General features: G+C 35.3%; 5 protein-coding genes across 5 annotated transcripts; 2 read left to right on the plus strand and 3 right to left on the minus strand.

Annotated features, from left to right (window-relative positions):
- Positions 1-145: 145 nt before the first annotated feature.
- DFA_02814 (Vps53-like domain-containing protein) lies at positions 146-3,099 on the minus strand (the record flags this gene model as incomplete). Its single annotated transcript, XM_004362365.1, has 6 exons — positions 146-950; positions 1,032-1,615; positions 1,689-1,827; positions 1,893-2,400; positions 2,491-2,793; positions 2,931-3,099. 6 exons carry the CDS (start codon positions 3,097-3,099, stop codon positions 146-148), a joined length of 2,508 nt encoding a protein of 835 aa, XP_004362422.1.
- A 164-nt stretch (positions 3,100-3,263) lies between these two features.
- On the minus strand, positions 3,264-4,941 carry DFA_02815 (uncharacterized protein; the record flags this gene model as incomplete). Its single annotated transcript, XM_004362366.1, has 6 exons — positions 3,264-3,517; positions 3,612-3,735; positions 3,796-4,150; positions 4,246-4,520; positions 4,582-4,730; positions 4,881-4,941. 6 exons carry the CDS (start codon positions 4,939-4,941, stop codon positions 3,264-3,266), a joined length of 1,218 nt encoding a protein of 405 aa, XP_004362423.1.
- Positions 4,942-5,049: 108 nt separating this feature from the next.
- Positions 5,050-5,668, plus strand: DFA_02816 (uncharacterized protein; the record flags this gene model as incomplete). The annotated part of the gene is made up of 4 exons (XM_004362367.1): positions 5,050-5,082; positions 5,201-5,342; positions 5,432-5,460; positions 5,591-5,668. 4 exons carry the CDS (start codon positions 5,050-5,052, stop codon positions 5,666-5,668), a joined length of 282 nt encoding a protein of 93 aa, XP_004362424.1.
- Positions 5,669-5,928: 260 nt separating this feature from the next.
- DFA_02817 (uncharacterized protein) lies at positions 5,929-6,972 on the minus strand (the record flags this gene model as incomplete). Its single annotated transcript, XM_004362368.1, has 6 exons — positions 5,929-6,016; positions 6,335-6,411; positions 6,434-6,554; positions 6,671-6,692; positions 6,838-6,909; positions 6,951-6,972. The coding sequence occupies 6 exons, from the start codon at positions 6,970-6,972 to the stop codon at positions 5,929-5,931; spliced, it is 402 nt and encodes a 133-aa protein (XP_004362425.1).
- A 492-nt stretch (positions 6,973-7,464) lies between these two features.
- cpras1 (type A von Willebrand factor domain-containing protein) lies at positions 7,465-10,048 on the plus strand (the record flags this gene model as incomplete). The annotated part of the gene is made up of 2 exons (XM_004362369.1): positions 7,465-7,663; positions 7,728-10,048. 2 exons carry the CDS (start codon positions 7,465-7,467, stop codon positions 10,046-10,048), a joined length of 2,520 nt encoding a protein of 839 aa, XP_004362426.1.
- Positions 10,049-10,717: the final 669 nt, after the last annotated feature.

Genomic DNA, 10,717 nt, shown 5'->3' on the forward strand with positions numbered 1-10,717 from the left:
ATAATCTTTATCAAACAAATGGGTAGAACTTCAAGTGAGAGAGGGTTGCCCGCTTCGTCAGCAAAATTCAAAAAAAAAAAAAAAAAAACCGATCTTCAGTTTGATCGTGTTGTAGTTTTGAATTGTTATTTACTTATTACTTTTTTTATTTATTAATATTTCTTTGACCAAAGAATTTAGTAAAAGAGGAAAGAGTTTTATCAACCTTGTTTATATATTTCTCGAGTAATTCAGTCTTGTCGCCAGCCTTGATACCTTTGAGTTCCATGATCTTTTGAAAGTCCTTGTCTGAACCTTCGGGGATGAGAGCATTGTATGTATCGACCAAAGCGTCGTTTGGACACCCAACCACCTTGAGGATAGCTTCGGCTTTACCAAACTCCTTGTTGACGAGGTTTGTGTAACGGGTATGTGAAGTGCCGTCTTTGAGTTTGCCTGGTAATTCGAGGAAACAAGTCTTGATAGTTGTGATATCGAGTAGAATACCTTGTGATCCAATCTCTGAAATCTTTTCGCACTTGTAGATGGATTGTGTGACTGAAAAGATAAAGCTAGCAGCAAATACATCACAGAAATATTTGTAGTGAGCGGTTGAGAGATGAGCAACAATCAAGTTGCTAGCGTCGTTGATGATCATCAAGATCTGGTCGACATAGGGTGAGTGATCACCAACGTATTGATGGTTAACCCAATCGATTCGTGTCATGGTCTGCATATGTGGTGCAAGACGTGCTTCAATACCACCAACCAACGATTTAATCGCCTTGGCAATGACACTAGAGAATTCATTTTGTTCAGGTTTCAAATCAATCTTTTCAACGTATGGTCCGTCAATCACTCTCTTGAATCTTTCTGTAATTTGATTAATCGTCTTGTTTACATATTCAGATGTATTAATAATAAAACATATTGTCTTGTCCTCTGATTGTTCATGAATTCTTCCAACATCCCTAAAATAGAAAATAGAAATTAATTAATAAATATTATTTGTTTCTTTATCTTTTTTTTCTTTTTTCTTTTCTTTTACATACATATGAATTTTGTTTGATAAAATGGTAGAATATTGAGAAAGATATTTTTTAAATAGAATAAATAGAGAATAAAAGGTTTGACCTCTGGAATAGGTAGAGCAACGATCCATGGCAGAACGGAAATACATGATGAGATCGGTGGCACTAGAGAGTACCTTGTTGATGGCATCTTCATCAACATACCATCTCTCTTCACTTTCGAGTTTACGAAGGGTTTCTTCAAATTCTTGATCCTCTTTTTTGATGTACAACTCCATGTATGGATCAAAGCATTGAGAGATGATACCCTTGAATCTTTCGTATGAACGCAATTCTACCACTGGTTTTGAAACCATCGTTGGTGATTTGCCAGCTGGATCCGATGACAATGAAGTACTACTCTCATTACGTTCCATCTCTTTCTTTTTGAGTCTTTGTTTATAACGTTCCGATACAGATTCAACAACTCCATTGGTAGTTGGTGATTGTTGATTATTCTCCATTTTCTCTCCCATAAAATCTTCATCTTCATCTTCATCTTCTTCTTCTTCCTCTTCTCCTCTAAAATCATTTTGATTATTATTATTTAAATCTTCTGATAATAACTAAAAAACAAATAAAAAGTACGGCGGTTGTTAGTATATTCATGTATGAGTATATATTTATATTTATATTTACTCTTGGTGATTCCTTTGAATTCTTTGCAAATAAAGCATAGATATGCTTTTCAAACTCTATAGTTATATTTAATACATTCAATAATACAGTAATATCAATATTTCTACTATTATTTTGTAAAATATCTGATAATGACCGTCTAAAAAATAAATATAATTAATTAATAAATTATTCTATACTACTTCTTTTTGTTTTCTTTTTTACCTTGTAGCAACACAAAAAGCAAAAGTAATTTCTTCTTCCATTTTCCATTCTGGAGGGAATACATTTGCATATTCTTCAGAGAATACCTTTAATTGACGTTTCAACCAACTGTATCTCTTTTTGGTATACTCTAGACTGTTTTGCTCAGAGCCTGGACCAAAGGCACTCTTGTAGTTGGCCAATTGAATGTCATAGAACCAATGAAGGAAATCATTTTTCATAGAGGCGCCAAGAGCATCGATCACGTAGCATGCACTCTTCCATCTATTCTCTTCACCAGGTCTGAGTTGATTGCTTGTGAATGGGATATAGTTTCTAAAGTCTTCATAGATTTGAGTCTTTACTTTATCTCTAATCGCCTCCAATTCACTATACAATGATGCAATCTTTGGTGAATCACGATAATCTTTAAATCCATCGGCAAATTGTGATGTTGCCTCTAACAAATTAGCAACTCTACCATATTGTTTTAAATCTACCATTTCTTTTAATTGTTTTGTACCAGTAACTTTAAAAAGAAAAAAGAAAATAAAAGAAAAAGTATTAATATATATACATATATCTATCTCTATTCAATTTAGTTTTACTTGTTTCTTACCCATCATATGTAATCTTTTTAAAGTTGTAATAGCAGTTGTTAAATTCTTTTTAGCACAATCCAATGATTTGATATCTTTACAAATCTCTGTGACCATTTGTTCAGATTTGATAGCCTTTGATTTAATGTCACCAATCTTTGTCAGTAGTTCATTGATTGATCGTTTTGCATTCTCTAGGTCTTCTTTACCCTTTGACCCAGTTGAACTCTGTAATCTAACCTCTTGAATAATCTCTTCATCAATCTTGTGAATCTTTATATGTAATTTATTCATAAATGAATCAATATGTACCAATGATTGTTCTAAATATATATTGATAGATATGATTGTGATTGATCGCGATTAGTAAAACCTAGGTTCATTCAATATCATCATCATGATCAAGTTCAAACTTCTACAATTCAATTCTATTCTATTCTATTCTGTGTTGATGACATACCAGAAGTAAAGTTATCGTTGATAAATGTAACAGGGTTAAAGTCATGACGATCGATTGGGTCTTGACTTGGGATGATGTCATTGATGGCTGCTTGCAATGAAGGACTAAACATGTCATTACTCCATTGAACACTTCCTTCAAGTGAAGGAGGTACTAATGTCTTGTCCATTGTGTGTGTGTGTATATATGTATGTGCTAACTATAGTACTACTACAAACTACTATGAAAACTCCTACTGCTACTATTAAAATCAAATTATTAAAATTTAATTCAAGTCGCTTGAAGAGAATCTTCATTTGTGTTTTTTGTTTAAATTTAATTCATGTATTTATTTTAACTTGAATAAAAATAAAGATCAATAGTCGACCTTCTAAAGGTGAATAAAATGGTTTGATCATGATGAGAGAATGGATGTGAGTAACAGTGTCTCAATGTCCAATGACTGACAAGATCCAATGTTAATTGTGAATTTGAAAGTGAACCCCTCTGGATGGCTCTGTGGGAACATGGAAAAGCACTTCTCCTGTATTGTTTGTGCTGAAATGGCCTTTGCATTCTCCAAAGTTTTGTCTGTATCATTGGATGGACTGATAAAAAAAAGGTGGTGCATTCCATTTTCGTGACTGTGAGATTTGAGTTGGTAAACATATGCATAGACATGGGCAAGCAGATTCTTGATGCTTTGTTTGGTTGATGATCGTTTGCATGATCCCCAATAGTAATGTCCATCTCCACTGCTTGCCATGACATCGATCTCTGCATTAATTGAAGCCCAGTGTCTATCGTCAACCTCAACGTCGCGCCCCTGTTTAGATCATATGTGTTAGTAAAAATAATATTTCCGCACACATATGCGGTAACATACAGTTGAGCGAGCAATATATTGTTTGAAATGACTTCTTGCAATTTCTTCCAAAACAAATCCTTCTAAAACGGTGTACTTTTCCAAAGTAGACTCCAATGACGCTCTGAATGGATTGTCAATAACAAATAAACGATTTGGATTGTTACTAAAGTAGCACTTCTTATCAACCACCAGTTTGCAATTGATCAGATCGTCGATATGCTTCTCTACAGTTGCAGAAAGGCAGTCAGTTTCCTTGCTAAAGGTTGTAATGATGTTTTTGCCATTTAATTTCCAAATTGCTCGTAAAAGTGAAACTTGGAAGTCACTGAGCTCGTTGACGTACTGAGTGGCCGAGTTGAATAATTTAGAAAGTCTATTTTGAATAGTCATTTCCATCTGATGTGGGGAGGGATGAACGATATCCTTTTTTGAGCGGGCAAAAATATGATATTAGAAACGAATTCAAACCTTGGTTTATATTTTATGTTTTGGCTTACCTCTATAAAAGTATCATAATATCCAATTACTCCATCTAGTGCAGCGTAGATTGTTAAAAATTGCTCTTTTGAAATTTGAGGATTGATCTGTTTTACGAGTTTGAAAGATTTGGTGGCAGAGAGAGGTTTAAACCAAATTGTTTCGAAAAATCTTCCGTGGATTGGATTGAGCTCCGCTCCGATTTGTGTGACGTGAGAGCCGACGAGGACAATAGCTCCCTTGAATGGACCAACGTCTAATACGCTCTAAATTGGAATGCTGGTTAATAAAGAAGAGAAGAGGATAATGTCCCAAATGCCAACTTACACGAAGACCATCAAAGAAATGACCCGGGAGGATTTGGAATTCATCCAATATGACAATAGCTCCACAGTCAAGATACCATCGAAGTAGTGGTTCAAATGTTGACATTCTTGTTGGTCGGACAGGTGGTGGTGGGACTACTGATCTGGTAGCTATTGTGTGGAACTTTTCGAAAAACGATTCAATGTCTCGAGAGCAGTCCACAAAGATTACTGCCCTGCCACTTTCTTGATATTGTCTTCCAACATACTTGAGGGTAAATGATTTCCCAATTCTTCGTCTTCCTTTGACAACCAGCCTACAATTTGGTACTCCAAGTAAGTCACCTATTTTTTGTTGAAAAGACAATTCCAAGACTGGCATGTTATCATGATTGGGTCTTGGCAATGATATTAACCCGTTATGATCCGAACTCGAATCTTGTACGATATAGTCGAAATAAAAGAAGAAGAAGAAGAATAACAAATAGTGATGATTAGTAGAAATGATTTGGGTAATGTGATTGTTCGTAAGCGTACCTTGTTGTTGTTGTTGTTGTTGTTGTTTGAGTTGGTGGTCATTTATTCGTTTCTGAAGGTTATCAAATAAATCAAAGCCAAAGCGAGGTGATTTATCTTTAAAGTTGTCCTTTGAAAGAGAAACAAGCAGAGAACCCTTTATCTCAAAAGAGCTTTTGAAATCAAATTCTGTGCCTGTTGGGTACTCGTCTTTAATGTTCTCTATCCATGCTTTTACATCATCAAAATCCCAATCCTTTGGTGCTGGTTTGTAAAGAATAATAATATATTAAGTTTGATTTTACACTTAAATGCGAACTGCATTAATCTGCTCTTACCTTTGTTATTATATGTAGCAACTGGTGTTGTCATTCGCGATGGTATGGTATTGTAAGCTGTGAAGAAGTCAGTTAATGACTGATTATTATTATTATAAGAAGAAGATCATGATGATTCCCACATGTACTAATATTATTATTATTCTTTTTTTTTTGTTTGGTTTATTTTAATACTAGTACAATCTATTCTTTAGGTTAGATATCAATGAAACTGCTTCCTATCTTGTTCATCTCAACTCTAGAGTTGAAAGTTAAGTTTATAATATTATAAGTCTTGAGGACCGATTTTATAACAATAAAAAAAAATAAGTGAACTTCAAAAACAAATATTATTAGAGAAGAGTTGAGAAAACTAATTAGAATAATAATTATTAAATCATACACTATTATTTGTTTATACACAATAGAGCAATAGATTATCCAATTTTTATTTATATATATATATTTATTTATCCATTCCCAACCAAAAGTAACCTCCATCTAGCTAGACCATTTATTAATATTATTGATATCATTTAGAAAACACAATTCCTTTCTATTAGACTCATTAACCATTTATCACTTGCTGGTGTTATCCAACAAGTAAAAAAGGAGTTAATGGATCTAACAAAAAAGAATTATTATAATACTTGTCAAAAGTAAGTACTTTTACTCTAAATGCAAAAAAAATATATTTCTGGTTTCTCTTCTTAAAATAGCCAAAACAATACGACAAAACCAACAGTCGCAACAGCTAGTATCATTGATCCAGATATTTTTGAACAGAGAAAGTCAGAATACTGTTAAAAAGAGGAAAGAAAAGAAGAAGAAGAAGAAGAAGAAGAACAAATAAATCAATTTGATGATTAGTAAAAATGGTTTTGATAATGTGATTGTTTGCTAGCTTACCTTGTATATCCTTGATGCGTCTGGATCCCTCACTGTTCGGTTGAGATTGTTACCGTGGTTATCACGGTACCACTTCCTTGCCATTCTAATGACGGCATAGGTAACAAATCCTAAAATAATAATTGTGGATACAACAATCATTATTATTTTCCATTTTGGATATGGATCAGTTTCACAGTAACTGTCATCTCCGACAGTTTGATCAGCACCAAGAAGAATTCCGTTGAATGCTGGGTCTAGTTCAACGGATTGGCTGAATTGTGGAATTCAACATTCGTACTGTTGAAAGAGTGAAGAAGAAGAAGAAGAATTGGATTGATGATTAGTTAAAATGTTTTTGATAATGTGATTGTTTGATAGCTTGCTTACCTTGTTGTTAACTCGAGTTGGACTATTCTAAAAAGAAATATGAATAAATAAAAGATTGGGTGACTCCCTTCACTTTAATGCCTTCCTCATGACATGTTTTTCATCCTCGGTAGGAGGAATTCTTTTGAGAACACTTGAGGCTTGAGGATATCAATGATCCTGTCTACCTTTGACAGGTGGTGTTGTCATTGAATTGATTGATTGTTCAACAACTCTAATATTATTATCTCTTGAGGGAACTGATTATTAAACAAAAAAAAACAATGAACTCACCAAAAACATGATGTTGGTATAATATTCATTTTTTATTACTAAAAAAAAAAAATAAACAAAAAATTTAATTTTTAAAATATTTTTATTATCCCTATTGGATTATAGGTAATAATCTTCTTTTCATAGTGATAAGATTATCCTTTTGACTGTTTTTTTTTAACCACTTTTTTTTTTTTTTTGCAGTTTTCTTTTTTTTTTTTTTGATCAAAATTATTCGATGAAAATTTGAACTGGAAGGGTTTGTTTGCTGCGGCAAAAATAGATTTTTTATCTTTTATAAATGGGCTATCCCGCTGGTCGATTTAAAGTTCATCATCCTCCTCTTTTCTTTTTTAATAAATAAACTAACACTTTATTTGTATTTGTATCATTATCTAATCTATCTATCCAACAACATAATCATCATCATCATCACACCTTTTAAAATACTATTTGTAAATATATACCAAAGTATCGTCAGTATTTTAATCATTCAACACAAACAAACAAACTAAAACAAAAGAAAAGAAAAGAAAAGAAAAATGGAGATTGGATCAGAACATATATTATTTCAAGGTGAACCACAACTAGAACACTTTGAAGAAAAGGAGTTAGAGTACAAGAATGTCAATGTCGGTACGATGGACATGTCCTCTATCTACTCTAAAACAAACCTTGATAGTTCTACTTGTCTATTAGACATTCTCGATACTGCCGGACAAGAGGAATACTCTTGCATGAGTATGTATACAATCAAAAGAAAGAAATATATATATGAATACTTACTTTACTTTTTGATTTGTAGGAGACCAATATGTCAGAACTGGAGACTGTTTTGTTATTGTGTATGATGTGACGAATAGAAGATCATTTGATGAGGTTGAACCTCTCAAAAGACATGTTGAACGTGTCAAGGATTGTAATGACACGCCTGTCATTATCGTTGGAAACAAGGTCGACAGAACATCGGAGCGTGCAGTGTCGACAGCCGAGGGAGAGAGCTTGGCTAGAAGTCTGGGCTGCTTGTTTATCGAGACGTCGGCCAAGACTGCCAAGAATGTGCAAGAGACATTCTTTGCGATTGTACGTTCCACCCCTCGTAGATCAATGGTCTACAAGATCGTTGTGATTGGAGACGGTGGTGTTGGCAAGTCAGCCATCATCATCCAGTTTATCCAAGGTCACTTTGTCGACGAGTATGATCCTACCATTGAAGACTCTTATCGTAAGCAATGTTGTATTCCAGGTCTCAAAGCACTAGAATCGGAAAGCAAGAGTAAGAGCAAGTCATCATCATCATCAAGTGGAGGAGGATTGTTAAGCAAGTTATTTGGTAGCAAGTCATCATCTACATCTACTTCATCAACTTCATCAACTTCATCAAAAAAGGAAGGTAATATTACAACACCTGCACTTGATAGTAATGTATTGTACAGTACAATGAGTTCATTGTCATCCAACTCTACTATTATGACTGGTGATCCATTCGCATGTAATGGATGTAATGTCATCCTCAACCGATTCTCTAATATTTATAAATCATCGGGTGATGGAGCATCGACAACCGATTGGAAATGCGAGTTTTGTTCGCAGGTAAACAAAGATATCAAGTTGGCAAGCGACGAAATTCCAGGCAAGAATGATGTAGAGTATATCTTGTCAACTCCAGCTACCGCTGCTGAAGCAAAGGGATCGCGTGAAGAATCAATCATTGTCTATTGTATTGATGTTTCGGGATCGATGGGTATTACAAGTGAAATCCCATCCCTACAAACTGAATGGAAGAATCTTCGTGCAAAGGGTCGTGGTGGTGCCGCTGCTGCTCCTTCATCCTCTTCATCAGCATCATTCATTTCAAGATTAGAATGTATCCAAACAAGTATTCCTACAATGTTGGACCGTTTGAATTTACAGTACCCAAACAAACGTGTTGTATTGGTCACCTTTTCCAACGACGTTGTTGTACATGGATTCAAGGAGAGTGATGACGGTACAACTGTGACGGGTGACAAGTTGGACGAGTACGATACATTGGTCGAGGTTGGCAAACAGTTTAGCTACGAGTCGTTGCCACGTGTCTGCGAAGGAAACGAGTTGCTCAAGAAGCGTGTCAAGGCACTCGAACCCATTCAATCGACTGCTCTCGGACCTGCTCTATTGGTGTCTGCCGCTATCGCCGGCCAGCGTCCCTTTGGTGAGATTGTCATTTGCACGGACGGTATGCCCAACATGGGTCTCGGCGCCATCGAAGACATGCCCCTCGCACCAGCCCGCGCCTTTTACGAACGCGTCACAGCCTTTGCCAACAAGAACAAGACCTCTGTGTCAATCCTCGGTATCAGCGGCTGCGAGATTGATCTCGGTGTGATTGGACGTGTCTCTGAAGACACCAAGGGCAAGGTCACAACCATCCACCCACTCGAAATGGCCCGTGAAATCCGTAAACTTACACAAAACCCAGTTATTGCCACCGACGTTGAAATGTCAGTCATCTTGCATCCCCATCTCGAATTTAACAAGTATGATTCCAAGCAAGGACTGAGTAGAGTAGTACGCGAGTTTAGCAATGTGACCAACGAGACTGATCTCTCCTTTTTGTTCCAACCACGTGCCAAGGTTGGTGCCAAGGACGTGTTGCGCGAATACCCATTCCAAGTGCAAATCAAGTACACCAAGCTTGATGGTATGAGATGCATGCGTGTTGTGTCGGCCAGCCTTCCATCGACCGCCAAGCGTGCCGTCTCTGACAAGTCTGCCAATGTCGGTCTCCTCGGCATTGCCTTTGCCCAACATGCTGCTCAAATGGCCACCGAGGGTGATCACATGACCGCACGTGTATTCCTCAAGTCGGCCAAGAGATACCTCGAACGTGTCAGAAGCTCCGACGAACAATACGAAGAGTACTACAACTACACCGTGCAAGCCACCTCACTCGAAGACAAACTTGTCGAATGTCTCATCAACAAGGATAAAAAGGTTGAAAAGATCTCTGACGATGCCAACAAGGTCTTCTTCTCAATGAAGAATATGCATAAAGCAGTTGTCATTAGTGGTGCCAAAAAGGATATCTCTAGAAGAAAAGGTGATGTTGAAATTAACAAACAATATTATGATATTACTTTTTAAATTTTAAATTTAAATAAATTACTTTCTTTTTTTCAATGTATATAGTATTTTATTTTATATATTTTTACTTTCAAATATTATTATTTATTTATCTCTATCTCTATCTATTATGGGCCGATCATTTAGTAAATACAAGCCAACTGGTGTGTATGTTAGGCAGGCAAAGTTTCATTTCAGGAGAGCTTCTTCCTGAATGGAATTATGCATTGTTTTGATAACTAAACAAAAAAAAAAGAAAAAATTGTGAATAAAAGATGATCATGTACCATTTGGGTTTCAGTGTATTAATATTTACATAAATCTGTATCATTCTAGAATATATATAAAGTAGCAAATCAAAATGTAACCTTGGTGAAAATACAATGACACAAAAGAACACAAGTTCCACGATTGAAAATCGAATCGACATGTTTCAGATATTTTGAAACAATGATTATAAATATGTCCTTCCTTATTTACGATATGTAATTACATTTCAACAAAGAAGAGATTCAAGAGATATATATTTGATTTGTTTATTTATTTAAGAAAATGAATAATAGAGGTATAATACTTCTAAACAATGCCTTTTTATTCTTTATAGCTATTCTGCTAGGAGTAGTACCTCTCGTTCAATCACAACTACTTATTGATGAATGTAAGTACTCATCGTCATCTCATCATCATCAT

Source organism: Cavenderia fasciculata (genome assembly GCF_000203815.1).
Source record: "Cavenderia fasciculata unplaced genomic scaffold Scf_Dfasci-G-b-205a01.r1-3, whole genome shotgun sequence".
NCBI lineage: Eukaryota > Evosea > Eumycetozoa > Acytosteliales > Cavenderiaceae > Cavenderia > Cavenderia fasciculata.